This window comes from Pseudopipra pipra, chromosome 5 (genome assembly GCF_036250125.1).
Source record: "Pseudopipra pipra isolate bDixPip1 chromosome 5, bDixPip1.hap1, whole genome shotgun sequence".
NCBI classification, from domain to species: domain Eukaryota; kingdom Metazoa; phylum Chordata; class Aves; order Passeriformes; family Pipridae; genus Pseudopipra; species Pseudopipra pipra.
In genome coordinates this window covers 67,315,350-67,335,439 of record NC_087553.1, presented here as the reverse complement: position 1 = coordinate 67,335,439, position 20,090 = coordinate 67,315,350, and the positions used below count along the sequence as shown (strand labels likewise).

Here is a 20,090-nt window from a genome sequence, read left to right as displayed (position 1 = left end):
CTCATTCAATTAAAAAAAAGGAAAAAGGAAGAAAATATTAATTAATGGTAAAAAGTCAGCTTGTTCAGTAATTAACACAACTACTTCTGTAGGTAAACATATGTTCAAAACTCTATGTTTCAACAAAATCTCAGCTCCATTTAGTGTCTAATTGCATTCCCTTGTCGTGTCAAGCAGTGTAGCTAAGAATTGCATGTATGGCTTGCTGCTTCTCTCCATCTCTCCCCAGAGAAGGAATGATCTGTGAGGTAAAAAGCTTTTTATTTGATTTCTTTTACTTGTTAGTAGAGTCTGAGAATTTTTCTTAAACAGCACTCTGCTCTGATGCAGAGATGTCAGGTTAAGGATTGCACCTTGCATCTGGAATAGAAAGCAGGGAGACTTGTGATGGCCCTTAATTCCTTTGGGAGGCAAGTCTGGGGTCCTCACTGGTGGAGGAGCCCTGGAGAAGCCTCCAGGTCGCTGCATACCCCCATGCACAATTTCCTGATGATTTCTCTCTGAGCTAGTGAAAAAGGGGCCCTCTGACATGCCCAAAAGGTCAGTGTGCTGGGACTGGCTTGGACTGGGTTTGAGTGAGTTTCAAACCTCAGGAGTTTTCATAGCCTTTCTTTTACATGAGTGATTTTGTGTCTGAGGCCAAGTCCTGCTGTGATGGCAACCATGGCAACAGGGAAGGAGAAGGGAAATGAACTGCCCTTTCAAAGGAGCCGGTCCCAGGTGCTAGATATGCTTTTTTGTTAAATGTTCATCTGAGACAAAAATTAGTTTAAATGACAGCAACTATCAAACATACAACTGGTCTTCCACTCTCAATAATAATTCATCCTATGAGACTTTCTGAGTGCAGAAAATGTGCTGGTCCTTTCTAGAGGCTGGGGAGATCAAGTCAGAGCAGGTGCCTGTGAAAGCATCACCTCTGAGTGAGATGTAAGATGGAAGTTGCCCCAAAGTTACAACCCCAGTTATGTCTTGGCACAGAAAGCCAGAGTTAAGGAATACAAGACGCTTATGATTTTGCACCAGATAAGACAAAAGAACCCACAAGGCTGTATACTGACTATAATACTGCAGTACTTTTAATTTACTCCCCTTCTCTTACACGTGTTTCGGATTGGCAAAGTTTTTTCCCTCTGCTGGGAAAAAAAAAACCACAACAAACTTAATTAATTTATAGGCACAGGTGCATTAAACACTAAAAGATTACTGGTTTGAAATACCATGTCTAACCTCTATTATGGCCCATACCCAACCATAAGTGTATCAGCATTTAAAGACCTATGGGCATTCATTCTGCTGTAATGGATTTACCTTTACTGTCCTATACTGCGCTCCACTTCCCTAAGGCAGCAGTTTGTAAATGCACTTACATACTTGATCAGGGAAGCAAGTAAAGCATTTGCTTAATTCTAACCATGTGTTTAAGACTCATTTTTAAGTAAATTTAAGCAGACAGTTAACAGGGTTTTGACTTTTGGGTGGGGGCGGGGTGGGGTAGGGGTTTTTTGTTATTTTCTTTTCTTGTGTGTGTTTGATTTTTTTTTTCTGAATGGGAAGTTATGTCAAGTTTTGAGGAGACTCAATAATTTTTTAAAATAATATTCCAACTGTACCATGTGCCTGATCTTCTCAATGAAAGCTACAAACTTTGTATAAAGCAATCAGTACACTATGAAGAATGTAGTATTTCCATATTATAAGAAATCACACTTTCGAGACCTGAAAGCCTCTTTTTAAGGGCTGCCTCTAAGTTTTATCTGCGTCAGTTTAGGGAAAAAAATATTATCAGTTGATTTTCTCATAAATCACAGGTTCAGATAGGCTTCTGAAGATTGTGAAACCAAGCTCCAACAATCTTTCTTATTTGATTGTAGAACAAACTGCAGATCAAGCCAACTTTTGAACAAAGTTATGGCAGGCTAACATATACACCATCACCTGAATTAAGGCTATACTTTTTTTTCCACACTTTGTATTTCCAAAAGTGTTATGGCAGTGACTTGGCCCCTTCTACTCGTTCTGATCCAAATGCCAGTTACTCAGGCATGGTGATGGTCAACACTGCAGGACTGCCCAGTATGCCAAGGATGTGCACATTGAGAGGAAGTTGGGGAATGTGTGCACATGTAGGAGGGCATCTGAAGCTCCAGCAAGTGCTCAGCATTAATTTTTGCACATTAGCAGCCTTCAACAGCAGTGTTTACTGGGCTTGCTCTGTATAAACAGTCTAACGTCAGTTTGTATGAGAAAAGTAAATCTTTGCTAAAAGGCTAGATTAACCTTTGAGGCAAATTTAGAAGAAATTTTGAAGAAGAGATCTGCACAGATTTCTTACATTATAAATGGTAAAAGTAGGCAAATACCTTTTTATCACATATTGTGCCTAAACCCATAGCAGTGCTTCTGTGACCTATCTGTGATAAAATAGAAGTTGGTACATGTGTTCTTCAGCTCCTTGGGGTGATTTTATTTGTTGTGGAGTGTTTATTTTTTGGGGGCTTCTTTTTCAGTTTGAAGATAACAGCCCATAGATATGCATAGGCACACATTGATGATTAGAGGGTCATGTCACTTAAAGACAGTGTATAGCTATTAGTTTTGTTTGAGTCTTGCCTGAAAATTCTCTATCATCATCATGGCTAGGCTTCACAAACGAAGATTTAGGGCCTGAAAATTCTAATAGTAACAATTTTGACCTAGGTTAGTTTCAGGGTCTTAAGAATTTGAACTCCTCAGCAAACTCAGCTTGCACATATAATACTGGGAGATACCATTTTAGAAGAAATAAAAAAAGAAGGTTTTTGTTTACTTTTTAAGATAAATATTATTCTAGAAATTACATATTTTCAAATGCCTAAAGTTAAATTCCTAATTTCTTATGGGGGTGTCTAAATGACCAGGTCTGTAGAGATGCTGAACACTCTCTCTCTTTCTATTTGATGGAATAAGGGTTAAGTGGTTAAATGTTAATCTCTTGATAATTTGAGGATCTATAAATTGAGGATCTATAAACTGAGGTTTTTCTAACAACTTATCAGTGAAAATGAGTTCATCGATATAAAAGCCTAACTGGAGGCCTTCCTAGCAAATCCAAAGATCAGAGTCATTGACTTTCTTTTCAAAGTACTTCAGTTTGACAAAAATACCATATGTGACAGAAACAGTGTGGTCATATTTAATATATAACTTGATCTTTGCTCAACCAATGCCTTACCAGAACTTTTCCCATTACAATTATATTTTCTACTCTCTCTCTCTCTCCCTTCCTGCAGCAGATTTCTCAAATAACACTGTACATTCTTTTAATGCATGTCTTTGCTGTGTAAGTTATTGTGATGACGATACCATGCTTTGCAAATGACTCCATGCACCTGGAACTTAGGTTACGGACTTTTAGTTCCAGGGCTGGAACTGTAATGTCTCAGCAAGTCTTTAAACTTGGCTTTACAAATAGATGGCTTTGCACTGTCCCAGACATGCACTGCAGCTTCCTGAGGGAAGGAAAAGGGCAAAATCCAGACTAGATGGGAAGCGTTCGGCCCAGCAGGATGTCCCCGACATTTCACCCTTAAGGTCACGGTTCAGAATGTAACTTCCAGGCAGAGCAACCTGTGGGGAGGGACAGGATCTCCTGTGGTACAGAAGCTGTCACCAGGTCATTTTCCTGCCAGTGGGAGTACATTTCCCTGTAGTTTAGGGCCGTTTTAAGGTCAGGAGTCAAATATCTAGTGCTTTTGTGGTTAGTGTTGCTCACGCAATTGATCATGTTTGTTCCTGTGCGTGCAGGGTTAGTCACTGAGATGACGGAGAGTGTTTCAGTGCCTGGAGTTCATAAAAAACTCTGGGGACGTCATCTGTTCATAATGTCTTAAACTGCTGAAGCTCTCTGAAGCTTAAAACAGATACTATTTATTTCTCAAAAAAATTCCTGTGTTATTTTATGTATATAATAGGTGTCAGGACTGCAAAAACCAAGTGCATGTCTCCCTATAAAGTCATTAGTTTTGGTGCCTCACAGCTCTGAAAAACATTAGTTTCTCAGCTTTAGGCTGCACTTCACCCTGAGTGTCTTGTGGCTCCAGATCTACCAAGCTGCCACCTCCCCTGGCAGGGAACAGAATGGTCTAAAGTGACAGAATAGGTGCAGATCACTTTTAACTCTCTTCTTTCTGCTCTAGTCATAACTGGGGGTGAAAATAAATCCACCAAAATGCGTGAGGACGTTCCAGTTTCTTCTTCAGCAGTTCTCACCCTTTCCATGTTCCTTTCCCACAGTCCAGGCTGTGTTTTCCAACTTAATGACCGTCTAATGTTTTGGTAGATAGAAGAGTTTGACTCACTTTTGGACAGGCCATTTTGCGAGATGCAACATTGTGACCTTGTGTCCCCATCGGAGTAAAGACATGTTGTTTCCTCCCACATTTTAGGCAGTTCTTTCAGTTTATCCAAGACAGAACTTTCCATATCTTTTTGTGTCTGGAGGTTTTTTGCATCATGACAGTGACTTCCTTTGTTACAGACATCTGGTCAGCAGCATCTGGCCACAGATTCAGTGCCAGCCTTGAAATCTAAGATTTGGATGATTGCTGAGTAAGGTAGAGGGCATACAGCAAGGAATGAATTACCAGTAGTACCTTCTGTCAGAGGAGGGTAATTCAGTATTTGAATCCTTAGGTCAATGAGAAAGAGCTCAAGAGAATGGGAAAAAAAAAAAAAAAGGTGATTCATTCTGCAGCCTAAGGACTACTTATAGCTCTCATGCTTTCATCCTTTTATTTTATTATATGACTCACTGTTTTTTTTTTTTCTCTAATACCTTGAGTTTCTTAAGTAAGACTAATATTTTTTACAGTTTCATGAAAAAAGAAGAGAAGTAATTCTGAACTGAGATATAGTGTGACATTTCTAGTTTGATTTGGATATATTATGGGAGTAGGAGATTAAAGTTTAGTCTCAGAAAAAGCTTCACCTTGAAACTAATTGGAATCATGCATTTTCATAATGACATTGTACCAGTAACACGTTCTTCATTTTTCCTGAGGCTGTTGGTAAATAAAAAAAGGTGTTTTAAAAAAAAAAAGATAAAGAAAAAGAAAAAAACAAAACTCTACAGCTGTGTTGGAGCTAAATGATTATTTTTCCATACAAAAGAAACAAAGTCATGTGTAACAGTAATGTCAGAAAAAACCCTAGAGTGATCTTTATTTCCAGTCAAATGATGAGGATGAAGAAGAGAACAATAGAAAAACAAAGATGAATGTGAATTCTCAGCAAATGTTCCTCATTTTCTTTTCTCACCCTCTCAATTTGTTCAGGGGTTGCAGCTAACCCATGATTAGTCCAGCTTTACCTCTAACATTTTTTCACATAGTGATTAATGAGGGAAGGCAGGCTTTGAAGCCACTTTCTTCTCCCAGACAGGTGCAGTGTTTTAACTGTGAAAGAGTTGACATGTGAATTATTTGTAAAGAGGGGGCTATCTAAACACATCATTAGCAAAGGACAAAAAGCATTGACCTAACCTGGTGCCACAGCACTTTCAAATCCTTAGTTGTTTTCCAACTTACTGATGGTTTAAAGATTTGCCATCATTATTGGCAATGCCTATTTTTATCTCCATTGTTAAACTCAGGTTGTGAAAATCAAGTGTTAGATTTGTCTGATATTGCCAGTATCTATGGTGTGTGCCACAATTCAGGTAGTGTAATCTTTGACAAACTTATGTGCTTATCATGAAGGATGAAAAGTACAATTTGTTGATACAATATTGTCAAAAAATCTACTCATACTTCTCTAAGAAAAGAAAGCTAATGGTAATCAATTGATTCATTTTTTTGTGGTTTATAATGTGTTACCTATGGAACAACACTCTGTCTCTCATGTTTAAGTTTTATTATATGCTCACATTTAGGCACGTGTCAGCAAGCTTTTATGAATTAAAGCCTTTGTACTTTTGAGTTGTTAAAACCTGTTTACAAATATTTTAGAAGAGTTACTGATTTTGAGATGGAGTGGGATGAAACAGTGAATCCACAGCTGACCAAAACAAAATGATGTCTTTTATCTAATTAGTCTTTTCACTCTCCTCAAAATTTAATGAAATATGTTTTACATCTATAGGTCAGCAACCAAAGACCACATTAGGAATTCAAGTGAAAGGTTAAAGATCTACTACCAAGTAATGAAATGCCAGGTGTTTATGAAACTCCAGAGCCCTGTGGGGAGAAAGTAGAGAGGAAAGACAGGAGGAGTTCTGAACCTATGGGTAAAACAACATAAACAGGATACCAAAATGAGAAGTGAGGGGGGAAAGCAGTAATGAAGTGTTGCTCAATATGTGTGAAATCAGAGCCATAATTTTATCCTGCCAGAGGATAAGAAAGGAATGAACAATGAAGGCACAGAGGAGGAGGTGACAGTCACTCTAAATCAATATCCAAGGTTAACACAGGACATTGTTTAAGAACACTGCTTCATTAAAAATAGGAGTCATGTTGGGCTGGGATTAAGGGACACAACCAATTTAGAGTGTTAGCTTTCTCCACAGTATCCCAAGGCATATGGGGGGCAGCTCCATCAGTCAACACATTTATGACTAGAAAGTGTCGGCTGCTACACAAATGGTAAATAGTTGTGAGTAACAGGGTGCTGGACTTGGGGGTCCAGCGATCTTTTCAAGTCTAGATCTGCCATTATTCTGCCTTTCTTTCACTGAAAATAGATGAGGCCCTAGTGAGGGCACTTTGGACTGGCACCCAGCCAGCCAAAGCAGCCAGCTGGAGATCTTCCAAGTGTAGGAGGTACACAGCTGTCAAGACGCTCTAGACTACAATACTGGCAGAGCCACCAACAGGCAGATGCTACTGCTGCGATTGCATCAAGCCTCAAGCTCAAAGAGATCAGTCCTGTTTTCACTCAGACAATGTGGGAACTTGGGCTTTGCACAGTGCTTTATGAAACCCAAATGTCTGGAAGTTTGCTGCTTCCCATGCTTTTTCCTAAATTTCTCAAACTTGGGTCTTCATGTTGACATGAAGCCTGGGCAGAAGAAGGAGGGATTTCCTTGTCGTATTGCAACAGTCAGGCTTCCAAGCACTTCCAACTGGCCCCTGATCCTGCATTTTCCTGTGAACCACAGCACCACAAGGAAACATCTGTCCTAGACATATTTCAGCCTATATCTCCTTATTTGCGGATTAATTTATACATTTTATGCTCCTGTTTTTACAGTAGAAAAGGTACATTTACTTAGACTGAAGTGTCACCAGCTGACTAAATTGAGGACTAGTGCCCTATGCTATGGGTTCTGCAGATGGAAGCATGACCTCTTCTAGTCTGCCTCTCTGCTATCTTCTGTGCATGTGCTTCTGGCTTTACCATGATTTCTCTGGTTTAAACTCAGTGTGATAAATCAGAAGTAGCTTTTGTCATGTAGCACCTGTTGTCAGGACAATCGATTTTCCAGGAATTTCCTGAAATTTGTATGATTTCACCCTCCTGGTGCCAAGTAGGCAGACTTATATACAGTTTACAAACAACAAAATTAAAGTTCTGGGTTGACCCAAAACTGACAACTGAAGGCAGGAACCAAAAAAATATTTGGCCACAGAAACAGGCAGGCAGAGCCATGATCTGACCAGGCTTCTTGTCTCTGCTGCAGTTGTATCACTGGCAGTACATAGGCCTATATCCATCCATCCACCCATCCATCCATATATCTATCTATCCACCTACTTGCACACCTACTTACCTACATACCTGTCTAATCTGTATGTTATTGAAAACTGTTAAAGCTGAAACAGTAGGAAGAAAAAGTCTTTCTTTCTGTTTCTTTCTCTGAATATATTATATTTATGTGTATTTTTTTTTTCTGATGATCTTGATATGATCTCTCATATATTTTAATCCTTCCAAAATAATTGTCATAGAAACTTAGAAGAGGGTAAAGCTAAAAGCCCTAGAAGGTCAACTCATCCATCTCTTTGCTCCAAGAGACTCTATTATGATAAAGTACTTGTGAGCTAGAATCATAACAGATGGAGAATCATATGTATGTATAAATTTTTTCCCATGGAGTAGCAGAGGGAATCATGTGCAGATTTTTTACATAAAGAAACACTGTGTAGCTTACCCACTGTGAATAAATCTAATTTAGTCATCTTTATGCCTGCCTGATCTTCATCCTCTGAAGTTTGCTGGAGGGTCAGATGTGCGCTCTGGGAAATTTTCCAGATTCTGTGTTGGTTCTCTCTGCCTCCACAACTCCCTTCTTAAACCCACTACTCAGTCTTGAGCTGAAGTTTTTCTCCATGCTACTGGTGCCACCAGCAGTGCTGAGGCTGCCCTCCAGGTCCGTGGGTGCTGGTTGCGCTGCAGCCTCTGTGCGGCAGCAGAACACAGCACGCCTGGGAGGGAACAGCTTTGGACTAGACCGGGATCGTTTTCAAAGGAAATGCTGGTGTTGGAAATTGGGAGTTAAGGTTCTGGTTTCTACTGCTACCTCTCTGCTACTAATCTTTATATGGTCTTTGGCAAATCATTTACCTTCTATGTTTCCCAGCTGCCGAAATACTTAAGTGCCCAGTGCCCCATCCTGTTTTTTTTTTTTGTTTTGTTTTGCTTTGTTTTTTTTTTGGGGGGGGGGGGTGGTCATGCTATTTTTTGGCTTAGGTTTTTTTGGAAATCAATTGCAGATCACCAGATATGTAACTTACCTGACTGTTATTAGTCTTAAGGTGCACCTTATTTTTAACATATGAGATCCTGTATTTTTTTTTTAATATTTCCATTTGTAAATGAAATTACAGCTCCATGCTGACAGACTTCAGTTCTCACTTGCAATCTTATTCTTTTCTTTGCTCTTTTTTTTGTTCTTATTTTTCTCTTATTCTTCTTTTCTTATTATTTTTCTATTATTCCTCACAGATCTTAAAAATAAAAGAACTGTACTTGGTTGTGTCCATCCAACTTCATTGCCTGCTTTTAATCACAACTGAGTCAAAACCGGGATTAACTTTCTTTTGCAAAACCTGGTTGAAGAAGATCAGAATCATAGCATTTCACTTTAAAAATCAGTAAAAGTACTCATATTCATTGTAACAGGGCCTCATCACTCCATATATATATAAGCATGGTGGTATTTTGGGTGTATTACATGTCCCTCAAAAGGAGCAGTTAAAAAATTAATAGAATATGTGGCAGTAAATAGCTATCCTTCCTTGGAGAATGCAGCCCTGCTCACTGCACTGTGGTGTGATGAGTATTACTGTCTGTCCTGTCAGCTGTACAGCATATGTCTTTTGCTACTGCATGCTGAATGTCCATGATCCAGATGCTATAGTTAGGAACAGAACTCAGACCTTGAAAGGAACTCCTGGTGTCTGTCCCAGCTGCACAGGTCTGTCAGGTACTGGCACCTTAGGGACAGGCCATGCTGTGTGCCAGATGAGCCTTCCCTCCCTCTCAGCATAGCACTGACATTCTTGTTTTGACAATGATGCTCATCTATTGTGCTCTTTTCTGTCCAACCCCACAGCTGAAGGCTGATGAAAGGATCATTAAAACAGAGCATGGGCTGCTGATCCGCAGCTTGCAAAGAAGGGACGCTGGAGCCTATTTTTGCAAAGCCCAGGAGCACACCTTCATCCACACCATCGTGAAGCTGAATCTAAATGTCATTGAGAATGGACAAATGGAAAGCACTCAGAAAACTGAGGATGAGGAGGGCCGGGTGAGGGATTTGCTGACGGAGTCCCGGCTGAGGTACAAGGACTACATCCAGCTCGTCAGCAGCCCCAGCTTCAGCCTGGATGAATACTGTGAACAGATGTGGCACCGGGAGAAGCGGCGGCAGCGGAACAAAGGTGGTGCCAAATGGAAGCATGTGCAGGAGATGAAAAAAAAGCGAAACCGAAGGCACCATGAGCCAGCCAGGCCACCATCAACGTAGTTTGTAAATGCTATTTAAAGAAAGGACATTTTCCGTGAGAAAAAAAAATACTGTGTTCTGGTTTTGTGCATCTTGCCTATGAATTAGTACCGCTTATTGAAATCAGAAAACTTGCCACCACTATTAATCTGTGTGAGACTGTACAATGGGATTCAGTACCAAATGAGATGTTCCTTACTGGAGTACCACACACCAGGCAATAATTTCAAATGTATTCATTAGAAAAGATGTACACTTTTAGCTAATTCCTGGGTAGCCTGAGGCTGCGTGAGCTGTGTTCTGTACTTCCTGCATAATTTTCACATAGGATTTAGTGTCTGTGTTCTCATGTTAATATTTGCTGCCATGTTCCACCCCAGAGGTGGCTGCATTTCAGGGGAGGGCAGATGTATTTCCAGTCCTTTGGCATCTTTCTAAATAAGAAGCATGGTAGAAATGTGTGACAGATCTGCAAAAATACCCTCTAATTTACCCACTGGGCTTCTATACAGGCACATGGGTGAGCTTTGCTAGCACAGAGGCACAGCAAAAAATCAAATTAAGTTTTGGCTTAGGGACAGTATTCATTCTCCCCATAAAAAAGTGAAAGCATAATCGTGGTTTAAGAGAGGGGAATTATCGAGCATTACTCATTAGAGTTTGAGTAGCCACCAGTTTGCAGTCCATCTGCTGAAATGAAATGTTGACTCTAATTGAAATTGCCACCGAGATGTTTGGGAGTAAATTTCCTAAGTGGTCCATGTGCACAAATCCTATTAACAAATAATAGGATTCCTGCCTGCACCTCTCCTATGTCTCAAAACGTCTGACTCTGACTGTTTCTCTGGCCCTTTTGCTGGCTTTGTTTTATACAGAGGAAAAGAAAATTAAAAGACAACAACAAGGCTAAAATGAAAGACGATGAGGGAAAATATTTAGTTGCTGAGACCAGTGCTCTTAACAGAGAGCTGACATTCCTCAGATGTGTGTATTCTTTGGGATTTTCTCTCAAAGGTCCTATGTATTTTAAGTTGAAAATTTGCATTGTTGGAATTAATACTTTTATTATAATTAAATAAGAGATGTCCATGTGTAAATAAAACTTGTAAGTTAGAAATTTGCTAATGACATAACTTCATTTGTAAATTGTTCCTTGTTCCTTGGTTTGTGTTTTGGGTTTAATAATGTAAATTTTTCCACGTAAGTAAGAAAAAGACAATGGCCTCATTCTTGTCTACTTTACATCAATATGATTTCATTGATTTTATTCCTGATATGCAGCAACAAACACAAGCTCAAAATCAGGCCTACTGTCTCCTCATATGAGTCACAGCCCTCCCTCTTCCATCTAACCTCCCTCCGTTTTGCCTTTCACGCCTTTCTGAGTGTGAAATGACAAATTAGCCACTTCCTCACATGGAAGAGAGCTTTGATGGATACCAAAACGACAGACTTTACTTGTTTCTCATGCATTCTACGGAACTTGGGAGCAAAATCTGTGGGAAACCTGTGCAATTGATGTGCGCCTCATTAAGGGACCAAAACTGTTGGCTCTGAAGCCCTTGCCCATGCTGGTGTTTGTGTGCACATTCAGTCGCAGATCTATAATTGTGAAGGTCCAATTTGAATCGTTGTTCATTTCCTCTCTGTTCAAAGTCAGATATGAGTATGTGTTTTTCAGATTTCAGAAAGGGATCTCAGCTTACCCGCGTTTCTTGTAAAACCCCAAAGCTGCCTTTGCATGTGTTGTACAAAAGCCAGCGGGGCCGTATGACATTAATTTTAGATGCTTTTTTTAATAGGAGATGTATGGGTTAATTAGGAGATATTAGATAGCATGCATACAATGCTTTGATAGTGTAAAGCACTGAGTGCTAAATATTGTAAAATACATCTGTGGGGAGAAGGGAATTTCTCAGCACAGGACCTTTAATCAGCAGATAGACTGATGCTGAAGATACTAACCAGTTGTACAGTACTTTGAGAACATGCAGAGAACTTTTTGGTATTTTTGCTGCAAAAAAATGTAGGCCAGGCATTTCACAAGAGGCTCGTCAATTTGGGTGCCTTGATTTTAAGGCCAATTAAGACTACTAAAAAGAAATATGAGGGGGAGTATTAAACTGCTGCATATAAAGCACAGGGATACTTAATATTCTTGGCTGTAGGGTTATGCTGTCTCCAGCCAGAACCTGCCCAGTTATTCCTTATTAGATTTTTATCAGTCCACAAAGTCCCATTTCTCTGACTTGGACATTAAGGAAATGAATGGAACCACACCAAGGCTGTGGAATAACAGGTGGGCTGCATTTTTATGCACTGGCAAAGGATCTATTCATCAGTGGCGACGTAGTACTTCAATTACTGAATGTCAGATAACTCTCATCACATTCGCCCACTTCATAAGAAAAAGCAAAGCAAGGTCTTCTATCACAGTTTTTCTCCTCCATGAAAACTAAATCATATGATTTATGTTAAGATATGACTGGGGGGTTGTATTCTACAAATGAACCTCCCCAGCTGACTTTAGTAGAAGTCTGGGATGAGGGTCTCCATGCTGGGAACATTAGACTTAAATGGTTGAATTAAAATGTTATTGCTCTTAAAAAACACTTTCATTTCTTTTATTTCAAGTATTCTTGCCATGAGATTCTTCTTAAAGAAATGACCTCATCAGTCTGGGGTACAGTGGTAGCATAAAACCCCAGGTGAGATATAAGACCTTTTTCATCATGGGAAATAAATTCAATATCCTCCAAAACAGTGTGTTGCATTGGGTTCATGCCACCCTGGGGAACATATTTAATAATCCTTCATAGATAAAAATCTGTGTTTTGATACACTGGGTAAGATGAATGCTATAGCTGGCAGGGGTAGCACATCTCATGCACAGCAGGTAATACACATGCAAGGAGGCCAGAGGACCTTGGAGACCAAGGAATGAGAGGGATAGATTAGGAATCACTACTGAAGGTAAGGCAGGACTCAGCAATGCAAACCCAGGAGCAGGAGCAGGAGCAGGAGGATCATTGGGTCTTTCCCAGAACCTGCAACCCCAGAGAAGTTCAGAGGATGAGCTAGAACAGAAATTGTAACAGGGGAGTATACCCCTCTTTTCAAAAAATTTCATCTCTGTAATTTAGAGGCTTAACTTGAAGTCTGCTTAAATTTCAAATCAGTGATTTGGAGGTCAACTGAGGTGCTGTGAACTGTGCTATGAGCCACAACAGACCCATAGTTAAAATGAAACTGAGCCATGCCACCTCCTTCAAGAGCTCCATAAAAATTTAGGTTGAATGAATTTTTGGTCCAGAGTGGAAAAAAGTTGCCTCCACCTTAATAACTGTAGGTTTTAAAGAGATCCCTTAGCTCATTGATCCAAATGTCATGAGGTTCAACAAGTCCAAGTGCTGGGTCTTACACTTTGTCCACAACAACCTCATGCAGTGCTACAGTCAGAGTGGATGGAAAGCAGCCCAGTGGAAAAGGAGCTGGGGGTGCTGGTTGACAGCCAGCTGAACACGAACCAGAGTGTACCAAAGTGGTCAAGAGGGTTGGTGGCATCCTGGAATGCATCAGGAATAGAATAGCCAGCAGGACTAGGAAATGATTCTTCCCCTGTACTCAGCAGTGGTGAGGCCACACCTCAAGTACTATGTCCAGTTCTGGGCTCCTCAGCTTTAAAAAGGACATGGAGTGTGTCCAGCGAATAGCAACAAGGTTCATGAAAGGACTAGAGAACACGTTTTAGGAGGAATGGCTGAGGGAGCTGGGTTGGTTTAGTCTTGAGGAGGCTCAGGGGGACCTCATTGCTCTCTACAGCTCCCTGAAAGGAGATTGTGGTGAGGTGGGGGCTGCTTTCCTCTACCATGCCTGCAGCGAGAGGACAAGAGGAAAAGGCCTTAAAGTGAGACAAGGGAGATTCAGATTAGATATTAGAAAAAGATTTTTCACTGTTAGGGTGGTCAGGCATTGGAATCAGTTGCCCAGGGAGGTGGTGGAGTCACCACCCCTGGAGGTGTTTAGGAAGTGTCTGGATCTGACACTAGGTGATCTGGTTTAGTGGTTTAGGGGTTACAGTGGTAGTGCTGGATTGGATTGTATGATATTAAAGGTCTCTTCCAACCTTGATGATTCTATGATTCTATTCTATGATTCTGTGTGATACAACATATATATTTATTTCGACATGCATTCAGCCAGGAGTACAATTATCAATACATTATCAAAACCTTTCCATTGACTCTACTTCAGAACAGGTCAGTGCTGGGCCGAACTGAAGTGGTTTCAGATTCTTAGAATAACCAACACCATGTGACTGTACTTATAAAAATGCTGAAAACTGACCTAAAGCTTTAAAGCCCAACAGGGCTCTAAACTTTGCAGAGATCTTGCAGTCAGTTAAAATAAAACAGAAAATGGGATTAGCAGAATAGGGAATAAAGTATTAACAGTTATTGTGATAAACTAGTTCCGTTACTGGAAACCGTTCCAGCAACAGGTGTGAATGTGTGTTCATGCCATAAGCAAATACTTTTCCCTCCAAGTGGTTAAAAACTTACATTCCTTGAGGTATCTCTAAACCTGAATGCCTTCCAGTTTGTACAAAGATTTTGGACCTGGTTCTTAGGTCATCCATAATGAACTAATTACACTAAATGCAACAGATTTCCCCTGGTTCATGTGCTTTTGAGATCAGAAGATCCCTATGGTTCAAATGCTATGAACCTTTTAATCTAACCATTATGGGTATTGATCTTCATTTAACATTTCAGATAATGAATAATTATTTGTTATTATTACTCATTAATCATGTAATGACCCTGTGTCTCATAATACTGTCTCAATATTTAATAACAATTAAGGGTAGTTGAGTTTGCTAACATTTTGTCATACCAGCATATGTGTATAGAAGCGCAATACCAATGTTTTATTTTATGTTCATTTGGTAAGAGAGGTTAATTTGCAAAAGGCAAATGTGAGTTCAAGAGTCAAGGTTCAGCTCAGCTTCCATTGACAGCAGAGATTAAAATCCTTCTGGAACTGAATTGAAGCCTAGGTACACTATAATCTATTTATAGTCTGGTAGTCAAACACCCAAATCTCTGTGTTGCTCTGTGGAGTGTTTTGGCCTGGTTCTTCTTGCATACAGTTATAGATGAGACATGGAGGTCTAAGGAATTACATCTGCATGAATGGAAAACTAAGCCCACATGTCTCTCTAATATATTCTGTTACATTTTATAAACTTTAAATGGCCTCTATTGTAATATTTTACCATAGTGTTGCTAATATTACCCTGAACTAGGCTTCTGTCATTAGCTGAAGTGTGACATTCTTTGCAGCTGCAATCCAGATTTCAAGGTCTGTAAAGTAAGTTCATTACAGTAGAAAAAAAATCAAGTCATGTGAAATGTGTTTAATTATAAATTCTACAAAAGAGGTTTGTAAGGTTGTGTTTCCATATATCAAAATAGTGATTAGCTTAAAATGTGTTAGAAACACCAATATTTGTTTTCCTTTTTTGTTCAGGTAAGGATACACAACAAATTGTAACCTTGAGTTTGTCACTTGCCAATGTGTAGCTGAAACATCTGGTCTGACAGCTGTAGTAAGACTTGTTTTTTGCTTGGTTGATCTTTTCTTCCCCCAGTTAAGCCCATTGTCTTTTGCCTTATTTTATTCTCTGGTCTATCAGATAACTCCACTGTTATATAGAGAAATACTTCAGAATCAGGTGTTTCCACAACTTATAAATATCACTACAAAGTCACAGTGTCGGTCTGCCTTCAGAGGAAGATTTTCCTAAGCATTAGCTTTAGCATTCAGTTGCAGATGCAAACCAAACACTGTGAGGTGAGTTGGAGACCAGATGAAGTTTTTGTTCACAAAGAAAATTTTTGGAGCTGTTACTGAGAGCTTTCCTTTCTCTTTTTGCTAATGTGATTGCTGTGTATAATTTAAAATCAAAGTGTTTTGTGCTTGAAAGCATAAGATTTTCCACATGATATGAAAAAACCCCAAAAAAACATAAGAACATTTCCAGGTGATTTTTTTTAATATGGACTGCTGGTCCAACGTCAATCCAATAGTTTCAAATAGTACAAGCCAAGGAAATAATCTTTCCAAACATAGATGGCTGTGATATTTGTAAGAAGCCCAGACATATCTCAGTTTTGGTGGCATTTCATATTCTACTCTCTTCCTCTTATGGTATAGAAGCACTTTGGCTGGATTTGTTGTTTTTTTTTTTTTTTTGGGGGGGGGTGGGGTGGAGCGTTCTTTTGTCTTTTTGGTTTTGGGGGGGAGACTTTTAGTAGTTGGGGTTTTTTGCCTTTTTTTTTTTTTTTTTTAATTTGTTTTTTTGTTTGTTTTGTTTTGTGTGTATGTGTGTGTTTGCTTTGCTTTTTTGTGTTCTACTCTCTTTTTTTGCCTATGTTATTTCTCCTGCTAAAAGGAACCATACCCAAAGCCAGATACTTTCTGGTGGTGTAATATCTGACAAGGCAGTAAGAGGCACAGAGGGCTTGGCAGCTATTTTGGTATGGAGACAGCATAGTCCATTTGCAAGGCACAAAATTTTAGGGCTGAGAGTTTAAAGACCATAGTGCCATTTCCCTTGCCCAAGTTGAAGTTGCTGGTAAATTTGTAGAAGGTGTATTTTTTAATTTCTGAAATACTATCAATATAAACAAATCTGTTACTAGGTCAGTTATCTATACTTGCCAGAAAAATAAAATAAAAATACATTAAGATAATTTCACATAATTTCACATAATTTCACATAATTTCCACTTTCTAAATTTAACCCTTTAAAATGTTTTATTTTTCAAAAATATTGTAATCTTTGTTTTAAAATATATTTACTAAAATGTTTTCACTATTAATTATTTTCTTAAAATATTTTTTAAATCTGCACTTTCAAAACTCTTCAAAAAACCCAGAAAAAATGTCAAAGTCATAAGTGGAATTGGAAAATATTTTAGATTTCCATGTGCTTTCAAAAAAGACAAAGAAAAAGCAAATGTTTTTGTGTCCTCTCTCAGAGATTTCACATGACTTTGTCTAAGGATATTTTTTGTATAAATTAATAGTAATAATCACATTTTAAGACAGATTGTGAACATCTTGGCTGTAAAAACTGGATGCAAAGCATATTAATCCATAAAAATCCAATTAAAAAAGTGGAAAAATATTATTTCTAAACATTTGCATAATTTTTCAGTTTTGATGATGATGCATCTCCGTTCTCTCTCCCCCAGTGACTGTCTCAGGATGTATTTTGGCTGGGAAGAAAGGAAGAGATTACAAAAGCATATAACCTCCAAATTCCGAAATGAAACATCACATTAAGTGGATTGGCTGCAAGGATTATGATTAATATATCACATTTGATCAATAAAGATTATGTTTTCTCTTAAGGCAAAATTCATCACTCTGCCCAGCACAGGAATTGTATGCCATATACCTTTCTCTTTTTATTTGTAAAGCATGAGTTGTTCTTAGGTTGACTTTGAGAATGAGGCTGATTTTCAGTCTGTAATATAACTATTTATAGAGTAATAAAACTGAGGTATCTATTTGTGAATATTGCAGTTTATTGAGTTGATATTATAGCTGAAGCTTAAATTTTGCCAGACCTGCTGTTTTATTAAATATTTCAATCTTATATGCAAAGGCAACTGAAACAAATGCGTATTTTATTTGTACTACAATAAACAAAAAAAAATCAGAGTTTTCTCCTCTTTATTAAACCCATGTAAAACTAGAGAGTGAAACTGGAGATTTCAGAGGAACAAAGTCTGCAGCATGTTATGGAAATGGCAAGACTGTTAGTGCAAGGTTCAGGAATCGGAAGTGTCTTAGAAGTCTTTCCTGAGCAAGGACTGATTGAGACTCACCATTCTGCTGAGAATGTGCCTAAAGCCAACAGACAGTTTAGGGAAGCCATGGGCTGCACAATGATTTAGATTGATACATGCAGAGCAATGCACTATAGGCAGCTCTATGCTTATTAATTTAAATTCAATAATAGCTTTTTAATGTGTGCATTTCTAGATGATTAGCAACAACCATTGTCCTTAAAGACTGTGCTGACATTGTGCTTTACAGTTACCCTCAAGCCAAACTGATGGCCCATCCATCTTGGGCTGCCTCAGGAGCACCTTTGGCTCTAAGGGAGTGTGACTGTCTCCCAGCCCGCTAAGTGTTTTCACTATGGGGATAACTGGAGAGAAGGAAGGGTTCAATTTTTTAATCAGGTATTGCTACATCTGTCCACAGCTATGGGCAGAGGGAAACTTTTGAGAAAAAAAAAAAAATAAATCTTTAGGCAGGAAAATAAATAGGCTGACTGGTCCACCTCCTGTTCTAGCCTTCAGCACAACACCCTGTGTTTCAGGGGATTTATGAAAGGTTAAGGAGGCTAATTTGTTAACAGACGGTCAGCATGTTATTTCCAAGGACAGCCACATCGCCGCTCTCAAGGATGCCTGTTTCCCAGTCCCATGCTGTGCCCATTAGACCACTGTGTTCCTGACCCTTTGCTAGGAAAGGTCTCAGGGTACCGCTGGCCTGAAAGCTGATGCCAAATCCCAACTGCGGCAATAGCATTCTGCTCACCTAAACTCCACCTGCAGTTGCAATTGGATATGGTATTCTTCATTTCCGAGCCTGAACTCTTGTTTCTGTGTTACCATGCGCTGCTAAACAGCTGCTGTGTTCCCCCGCTCCCTCCCCTGTGTTCCCCCACTCCCTCTCCACAGGTGGCTGCAGTTGATAATGTCTCATGTAGGATCAATCTTGGTCCCATTGAAGTAAGTGGGAATTCTGCCAGCATGTCCCAGATCTGGTTCTGCATCCAGCTGGTAAAGCACTTCCAGCTTCTGCAGGAGAAGAGGTGCTCCGCACAGCCTGACTGCTTAGACACGTTCGTTAGCAGAGGCGGGTGTCAGAGGGAGAGAAAGAACGAAAGAAATCCTTCAGCTTCTTTCTGACACCACTCACTTGGTAAGAGCTTAAATGAAGCACTGGTTTGTGTGCACTCAAGGCAACAAAAACTAATTAAGCTGAAATCTGTCATTTTCTCTGTAAGAGTTTAGCAGGGTCAGACTTAAGGACAATTAGCGATGAGTCTCAGGAAGAATCTCACAATATCTTTTGTAGCTGCTCAAAAATATTTCCAACACTGATTGGCTTCCTGAGCTCCCCCTCCTCCACTCTTTTCCATGTGTGGTGCCTCTTTTCAGGCCCTTAGAAACCAGAAGGGCTGTTAGCTGAGGAAGTCTGTGCTTAAAGTAAGAGGTATGAGGTAAAATCCGGCCCTTCATGATTCAAATGGCGGGAAGTGTTCTGGGATGTGTTCACACACAGAGTCCATATGTACTGTGAAAACAAGCAACTGAGAGCTAACAGCCTGCTCATAATCATTTATATTTCTGTGAAGTAAAATATGGTTCAGGGGATACTTAGGGGTGCATATATTTGCACCACTGCATCCATGTAGTTACTGTGTAGAATAACAGTGATAGTGCTGCAGAATGAGAGAATCTGCAGTTCCCAAGCACGTTTCTGCAGGAATGTTCATCAAATACTGAACAAAAATGCACACCAGGTTAGACAGGACAATTTATGAATTGCTGATACACATTATCTCCCTCCATCTTTTTTGCTTTAAGTTCTTTATAACAGTTTGTAACTGAATATATCAACGGAAAAAGTTAGCAAGCAGTTTTAAGAGTTGTTAGATGAAACTGAAGTGTTGTTAGGACAGGAAATGACAAATCCTGACTCTTTGGCCAAAGTTTGATTCTTTGCCTTGCAATAAAAGTGTTAATGGGTATCGTTTTTAACATCTTCCAGTGTTGCAATTACATTACATTGCAATTACGTCTTCCAGTGTTAGGTGCAAGCTGCACCTTCTCTGCTCCTCTCACAGTTAGGTGGGGTCTTTCATTTTCTCCCAAGAAAACTTGGCTGTTATTTTTTCCCTCGTAAAGAAAACAACCACAAATACTCAGTGTTTGGACTGTATCTGCTAACATGTACTAGACTTGCTTTTCTCAGTGGATGGATCATTGTCAGGGATTTCAAGTTGAGATCAGGTGTTGGCATATGCAGCAATGAAACTGTTGTTTTAGCTTTGGAAGTTGACAGCTTGGGA

General features: G+C 39.4%; 1 protein-coding gene across 3 annotated transcripts in view; it reads left to right on the top strand.

Annotated features, from left to right (window-relative positions):
- Positions 1–12,538, top strand: part of SEMA3D (semaphorin 3D) — a 137,966-nt gene extending 125,428 nt beyond the window's left edge. For all 3 annotated transcript variants that reach the window (XM_064656449.1, XM_064656451.1, XM_064656450.1), the window contains exon 18: positions 9,536–12,538. In XM_064656449.1, coding sequence (XP_064512519.1) covers positions 9,536–9,949 — 414 coding nt within the window. In that variant the 3' untranslated portion in view covers positions 9,950–12,538. The remainder of the gene's footprint in view (positions 1–9,535) is intronic.
- Positions 12,539–20,090: the final 7,552 nt, after the last annotated feature.